This window comes from Cyrtonyx montezumae, unplaced genomic scaffold (genome assembly GCF_038088225.1).
Source record: "Cyrtonyx montezumae isolate F1298 unplaced genomic scaffold, pur_monq_1.0 scaffold_15, whole genome shotgun sequence".
Classification (NCBI taxonomy): Eukaryota; Metazoa; Chordata; class Aves; order Galliformes; family Odontophoridae; genus Cyrtonyx; species Cyrtonyx montezumae.
Genome location: NW_027071881.1, coordinates 4,744,891 through 4,752,298, shown reverse-complemented (window position 1 = coordinate 4,752,298; position 7,408 = coordinate 4,744,891). Strand labels below are relative to the sequence as shown.

General features: G+C 60.0%; 1 protein-coding gene across 1 annotated transcript; it reads right to left on the bottom strand.

Moving 5' to 3' along the window:
* Positions 1 to 573: 573 nt before the first annotated feature.
* TMEM120A (transmembrane protein 120A) lies at positions 574 to 6,672 on the bottom strand. Its single transcript, XM_065731772.1, has 12 exons — positions 6,573 to 6,672; positions 4,945 to 5,063; positions 4,421 to 4,537; positions 4,015 to 4,074; positions 3,404 to 3,499; positions 3,098 to 3,187; positions 2,618 to 2,683; positions 2,090 to 2,151; positions 1,906 to 1,998; positions 1,387 to 1,451; positions 838 to 906; positions 574 to 771 (listed from the first exon to the last, which is right to left on the bottom strand). The coding sequence occupies exons 1-12, from the start codon at positions 6,636 to 6,638 to the stop codon at positions 658 to 660; spliced, it is 1,017 nt and encodes a 338-aa protein (XP_065587844.1). The 5' UTR covers positions 6,639 to 6,672; the 3' UTR covers positions 574 to 657.
* Between the last annotated feature and the right edge of the window lie 736 nt (positions 6,673 to 7,408).

Here is a 7,408-nt window from a genome sequence, read left to right as displayed (position 1 = left end):
GCTTCAGGGATACCGCGCTGGGCCGTGTGCTGCTCTGTTCTGCAGCATCAGCCAGCAGTGTGGCTTTGCTCAGCCCTCCCCCAGGCAGCTGTGGGGCTGCTGGAAACGATTTTCTTCCCTCCCCACCACACTGGTGTCCACAGCTCACTGCCAGACTGGCCCTAAGTGCAGAACAACGCCTGCACTTCATTCCAAGACCCCCAGAGAACTGAGGAAGTTCCTTCCCTGTATTATTTTTGCATATGCAGCCTCCAGAGATGCAAGACCAGGGAGCAGTGAAGCCTGCTGCTCAGGGTGCTCCCTGTGCCCACAGCTCTTCCTGCTCAGCCCCTCTGCAGACTGAAGGGTGAGGAGGAACTGGGGGTGTCCCATCGCAGAGAGCAGCACACGTGTGCAGCCTGCAGCCTCCCTGCCAGGGCAGGGCTGCAGGGACAGCATTCCTGTATGCAGCTCCAGGGCTCTGGGCCCCTGCTCTTCCCTGAGGCAGGACTGTCACAGGGTGCTCCTGCTGCCCACGGAGTGACACAGGCATGTCCTGCATCCAGGCTTGCACAGAACGGGGTGAGACAACAGAGTCCGGACGGCATCGAGGCAAGGAGATGGGAGCGGGACGGAGCCAGTGGGGAGCAGCAGTCCTGGCCCCCGTGCTGCTCCTCTTCAGTTCCGCTTTGTTTCTTTGCTCTGGTTCTGAAACTTCTGGTGCACAACACGAAGGGTGGTGAAGAAGTTCCCCAGGAAGAGGACGAAGAAGGGGAGGCCGCACATGAGGACCTGCGGGAGGCACAGAGCTGTGAGGCAGCAGGGACAGACCCCCACTCCCCACGCAGCCACCCTTACCTGCCACTCCTTGCACTCCGGGTGCTGCAGCATCCGGAACAGGGTGACGGCGTTGTAGAGCTGCCAGAACTGCAGGAGAGAGAACTTAGTTAGGATTTTCAAAGGCTCGCCCTTGTGCTGATGCTCAGCCTGCCTCTGTGCAGTCATGAAACCCCACAAGGGCAGCACTGCCCCCCACAGGACCCCACCTGGGGCACTGCCCCGCTCCAGAGCTCAGCAGGATGCCTCAGACCACTGCTTTAGGTTATCAGCCTAAATGGGGGGCTTGGATCTTCCATAGCAGCTCTAGAGCTGAAGTTCAGAAGCGTTTGGGAAGGGTTGTCATCAGAGCCCCTCTGCTGTATTTACACAGTACTCAGCAGCACTACCAGCAGCCCCCAGGTCCCCCACGTCTCACTAGCCAAGTCACAGAGATGGGCGCTTCAGAGGAAAAAGAAGAGGTTCAGCTTTTGGCACCTGTACCAGGCTGCAGGGCACAGCAGGGAACGGGGTGGCTCAGTCCCACCCGAGGCCTCCTACCTGTCCCCAGGAGGATCGGTGCACACTCACCTGCCCAAAGAAGAGGAAGGGAAGGAGGAAGGTGAGGCCTCTCCACATCCAGGACTGGAAGCCCTCTGCAGAGAATGAAGGTTTGCTGAGAATGTGCTCACAGGGGACAGGATGGAGCTGAGCTCCAAGGGGCAGGGAGGTTCACAGCCATCCCATGCCTGGCTGAGGCCCCACAGGACACTAAGGGGGCAGGGAGCACAGGAGGACTGCAGCAGGTTTCCTAGCCCGGAGGGCTAGAGTGGGCATCCCTGGAGGAAGCTGCTCCTGTGGAGCTGCCCTCAGCCAGAACTGGGCTCGCAGCAAGCTCCACAGGCTGCAGAGGCTGCACCAGGGGGGATCCCAGCTTTTTTTGTGGCATTTTCTGATGCCACAACTGATAAACCACAGTCAGCCCAATCTTGAAACAAAAACAACTATCACCACACGGCTCTCACTTAGCCTAGCACCGGCCTGGCACGAGCAGAGGTGACAGCAGGTCCAGCTGGAGCAGGACAGCCAGCAGGGAAGATCCTGGCTTACCCACAGTGAGGTCCATGTTGTGCCTCTCGCCCAGCGCTCGGAGCCGGTACAAGCACCCGCTCTGGTAGTAGTACTGGAGGAACTGCACGAAGCCTGCAAGGAGAGAGGGCAGGAGGGCAGGAGGCACCAGCCTGCAGGCTCAGCCCCAGCCCCTGCAGGCAGGTCCTGGCCCAGCAGCACTTACTTTGGTACATGGAGAAAGAGAGGAACTGGTTCCTGAACATCTGGTACATGAGTCCATCCGGCCTGCAGAAAGAGGATGCTGGTTGGGGGGTGTGGGACTGAGGAGATGCTGCCAACCCTGCCTGCCCCACAGCCGAGGTCACAGCACTGCTGCCCAGCTCCCAGCAGAACAGTGGCACTGCAGCACTGCCCCTCGGTGGCAGTGTCACATTGAACACTGTTTGCCCAGCTTGGGAAGCCACGAAGTGGGAGGCTGGCAGGGCAGGGGTCGGGAAAACACTGCACAGCCCTCGGATGAGAACTGCAACACTGGGGTCAGAGAGCCAGGCTGTGCTGCCTGCCTCGCTGAGGTGCTTTGGGGTGCTTGGGCCTGCTGAGGAATGCATGGAGATGATCATTATACCATGACACTCGTGGGGAGGAATAGGGCTGTGGGTTAGGGCACGGACACTAAAGGCCCCGTCAGCTGGGCTGGCACAGCACAGGCAGGCTGTGTCCCTACACACAGCAGCTGAGGACGCAGACTTACCAAGTCAGCATGACACCTGAGAGGAACGTGGAGATGTAGTGATGGAAAACCCACCAGCCCTTGATTCTGGAAGACAGACACAGGCAGGAGATCACGAAGGGGGATCCAGATGTGCCCCAGGAAAGCAGAAGCAGCCAAGTGCCCACCACCCAGCAGCTCCCAGGGCAAGGCAAGGAGCAGAGGTGGTTACGAAAGGGACGTGCATGGAGCAGGACCCAGTGCCTCCGGCCCAGGTGGTACCCAGAGCACCGCACCTTCTGCACCACCTCCACACAGTGAGTTCATCCAGCCCTCCCGCCCCAGCAGCTGCCTCAAAACCACAGCTAATTACTGTATGGGGGCTAATTACCAGGGTTTGTTACACACCCTGAGTAGGAGGTGTCAGCTGCATCCCTGGGAAGCACAGAGCTGCGTGATGGGTCTGCGCTCTCTCAGCCCACAGAGAAGAACTAACTGCCCACACCAAAACCTGAGACTCACTTGGATCCGTTGTTGATCAGGATGCTCTCCCGGATGGTCAGCGTGCAGTAGTACCACACCAGGAGGAAGTTAAAGACAGCATCTGTGACCCTGGCAAACAAAGCAGGGTGAAAAGACAGCAGCAAGACAGATCCCTGCAGGATGCCCACCCCGGGAGGCTCCGAGTTCCCAGGGCAGGGGCAGAGCTACAAAGCTGGGGCAGTCAGCCCTTCTGTCAGGGCTTCTGTCTTTTGAGCTCTCCAGGAGCAGAGATGAATTCAGGGGCTCTGGGAAGACATCTCCACCCAGCATCCCAGGCAGACTCACCTGGAGTTGAGGAGGAACCGACAGGAGAAGGACACAATGAGCAAGATGATGGTGAGGTAGAGCTTGAACTTCTCGTATTCATCTTTATAAGCGAACCTGCAGGGATGTACAAGGACAGGCTTGGAGCAAGGTGTGCATCCTCCCATCCCACCTGGGTGGACAAAAGAGTTGCCCCGTTGGGAACTGCTTGTGTGAGCTACAGAAAATCCTCATCCCCAGGCGCCTCAGGAAGGAGAGCAAACCATGAGGCAACATCACATCATCCCACAGCCACACCAGCTGGGCAGGTGGCCCAGGGGACTCAGGGAGGCTCAGCAGCTCAGCATTGGTTCAGCATTTCATGGGGAGCCCATGGGACAAGCCAGTGGGGTCTGGGGCACACTGCCATTTAACTCCTTACAGCTAGCAGTTCGTCCTGGTCACGGGAGCTAAGCAGGGACTGAGGGCTGCTTCTGAGAAATGGACAGACCTGGCAAGGAATCTGCACCAGCTGGGTCAAGGCAGCCACATGCCTGCACGTGCTGCACTCAGCCTGGGCTGATCTATAATTTCCTGGTGACGAGGGGACCCTGATCCCCCCCACACACACATACACGATGGTGGTGCCATACTTAGCCTGCTTGCTGAGCAGCGTGACGTTCACGTTCCCAAGCACCAGACTCAGGTACAACCTGGGGAGAAAGCAGAGGCGTTCAGGCAGAAGCCTGCACAAAGCTGCCCGTGGTGCAGGCCAGGAACAGCTATCACCTTTCCCACCACGTCCCCTGCTCAGTCATTTTCCACCCAGTACTGCCCAAGGGCAGCAGGAGGTCGGCTGTGCAGGGGGTTGGGCTGGCTGCTGCTGCCCAGGCACCCACAGGTGACTGTGAGGCTGTGCCCTGTGCTGTTACAACTGCTGGGACCCAGTGCTGCACGTCAGAGGGTTTCACCCAGGAGAATTCTGGCACCTACTGACCCCAGCTGTGCTGCCCACCCCTGGCAGTGACAGTCCCCGTGCAGACGCGGGGCACCTCTCACCCGTTCTTCTTTGGCAGGTAGGCCTCCATCTCGAAGAAGACATTCTGTCTCTCTTTGATCAGGCTCTGGGTCTCCTGGATGGACTCTCTCTGTTCGGGACTCACGTGGGCCTTGCATCTGGGGAGGAAGCACAGGTGCTGGCATCAGGATCAGCTCCGTCACAGCACACGAGCACGTGCTGGCACTTGATCCGGGGGCACTGCCTGGGACAAGGGCACCCCAAGGACAGCAACAACAAACTGGAGGAGACTTCCATCTGCGGGGCACGCTGGGGAGCTGCTGGAGGGAAGGGAGCAGGAGGGAAAGCACAGGGAGGATGGGCAGCTCATCCCACCACCAGGAAACACAGACGAGGCAGTCAGCTCAGGCTTCAAAGGCACAATGTGGGAAAGCAAAGCTGAGGAAGACGTGGCAGGGTACACCAGATCTCAGCAGCCTTTTGCCAACGTCTGCGCTGCTCTGAGCCAGGAGTGGGTCCAACAGCCCTGCCCTCTTGGCTCCCCCCTCCCAAGACCCCAGCTTACTTCTTGAGGGACACGGACAGCTCTTTGAGCCGCTTCTTCTGCCGTGCAATGGAGCTGGAGATCCCGTCCTGCAGCTTGGTCAGCTCCTCCAGCTTCTGCTTGTACAGCCTGTGGTTATCCTGAGAATGAGAGCGGAGCGTGCTGCAGGTACAGGCTCCAGCAGCACACAGAGTGCTCACCTGTCCCACCAGAACACCCCCAGACTCTGCAGTGCTGTGACTCCAGCGAGGAACTGCAGCAAGAAAGAGCAGCAACAGCCTCCGTGCTGCTGCTTGGGAACATCTATAAGTAGAAAACCAGGAGCGTGGTGTATGGAAACGATGCAGCTGCTAAAAAATCATCAGTAACTCCAATTCACATCAGCGAGGGGCAGCAGTCAGACAACACAGTGGGCAGTCTGGGGAGCCCAGCCCCAATTCTGAGCACATCGCCCGTTGGCAAGGATGCGTTGCACATGGCACATCCAGCAGCAGCCTCGTGCTCTGGGCATCGCACCGGCTGTGGCACCACGAGACCCCAAAGAGTGCTGGGGTTGGGGCTGAACCCAGAGGTGGTTTTGCTGCTGCTGACCCTGTGTGGGGCCGGGGAGCAGTGCTCTGTGCCTGCCGCCCTCATCCCAGAGGATGTTGGTGGCCCCGTGTGCCACTGTAACCCAACCGCACCTGGGTAACGCTAGATGCCATTCTTCTGCTATATTTAGAAGGGAAAGGGGAGACCCATGTTGTGTCAATGCTCCTTCTGGTCCTGTCAGCTGAAAAATAACCTCACCTCGACCGCAGGCAGCCCCAGAGCCACCAAGGAATGAAGCACTGCTTGCAACAACCCTTGGACTAGACCTTGGTTGCGTGCTTGCTTCACGCTCTGCAATTCTTATCGGGGACTTTATCAGCAGATATCAAAGCCTTTCCCAAAGGAGAAAGGTGAAACTGAGATGCAGAGGAGGGAAAAAACACCATTCTCTCTCATGTGCCCAGCAGTGAGGCCACAGCGGGGCGGGGACGGACCCCAGCTCACCCTACAGCAATGCATGCCCCGATCTCGAGCAGGATGTCCCCACTCAGCAAACACTCCCCTGCTCCCAGCGGAGCTCCTGTTGCTCCGGGATCAGCCACGAGCAAACGGGGTTTGGGCCAAGAGCTGCTTGGGAGCTCCTCGCGTCCTGCCCCGGGGATTTCGGGATGCACAGACCGGCCCCTATGGAGCAAGAGCGCATTTCTCAGAGCCGCCCTCGCCCCAGATCTGGGTACAGCTGTGCCGAGTCTGCAACAGCACCCACATCGCTGCGTCCCGCGGGGGTGGCAGGGCAGAGGGAAGCGGGGCGATCAGAGCTGGCCAGGCGAGCTTTCCCTCGGCTGACCCTGGCCGTGCTGATGCCTGCCCACACACACACGGGGATTACAAGGAGCACCCCGACCCCATCCCGCATCGGATGCTCTAGATGGAGGGCGGCCGGGCTGCCTCAGCTCCGCGTGCCCCCCCCCCAGGGCCAGCAGCATCCCCCAGCCCCGCTCGGGCAGCGCTCCGTGCCGCCAGCCCCATAGCTTCCCCACGCCCCGCAGCCCCGCACCGCGGGCACCGACCCCTGAACAGCAGTCCCCCCCACCGTTTCCCCCCCCCGGCTCCGGTACCTGGATGCGCTGGAAGCCGTCCTGCAGCTCCTCCCACTCCCGCAGACACTCGGTGGCCGAAGCCATGGCGGTGGCAGCGGGAGGGAAACGGGGACGGCGGAGGTGGTGGTGAACGGCCCCGGCACTTTGACGCCGCTTCCGGGCACGCCCCTCCCCCCCACCCCCCCCCGAGGGGCGGTCCGTGGGGCGGGGAGCGGTCCGTGGCCCTGCGCTGCCCGGGGATGGGGTGGAGGGGCGGCTGGGTCCGGGGGGGCTCCGGTGCTGCCAACCTAACGATGCGGTGATGGCTCGAGCCCGAGGGTTTGTGCTGTCGGTGCGAGGAAGTTGTAGCGCTGCAAGGATGAGGGCACTGCGGGCTGGAGTTCGTGTGCAGGGCTAGGGTGGGTTACTGGGTGAGGAGTGCTCCTGAAAATGGGGAAACGCCGTGTGGCCCTGGGCTGGAAGCGTGTGCAGCCACGCTCCGCATCTGCCATCCAAGGCCACGGGTCAACGAACCCTTTCAGTGGGACAAGAGGGAACGGCCTCAGGTTGCACCAGGGGACGCTCAGGTTGGATAATTCGTACCCAGAATGAGCAGTGCTGCAGTGGCAAAGCTGCGTGGGTAGGTGGGGCACTCCCCATCACTGCAGGCGGTGCAGAACGATGGAGATGAGGCACTGAGGGACGTGGCAGTACTGCTGGGAGGTGGATATCTGGACTAGATGATCTTAAAGGCCTTTTCCAATCTTAATGACTCTACAGATCTTTTCAGAGAGAACCCCAGTAATGTCCTTAGCTGGGGTAGAGAGCATGCCCTCACCACCGTCCCTCATGGCTCCAAAAAGGGACTCAATTTT

What these genes read in the sequence shown, in the direction of transcription:
- TMEM120A (XM_065731772.1), bottom strand. Translation starts at nt 6,638, where the DNA reads ATGGCTTCGGCCACCGAGTGTCTGCGGGAGTGGGAGGAGCTGCAGGAC. An exon ending in CTGATCAACAACGGATCCAA is followed by an intron (nt 2,684 to 3,097) that starts GTGAGTCTCAGG and finishes TCTGTCTTCCAG; the next exon opens with AATCAAGGGCTGGTGGGTTT. An exon ending in CAACATGGACCTCACTGTGG is followed by an intron (nt 1,452 to 1,905) that starts GTAAGCCAGGAT and finishes CATTCTCTGCAG; the next exon opens with AGGGCTTCCAGTCCTGGATG.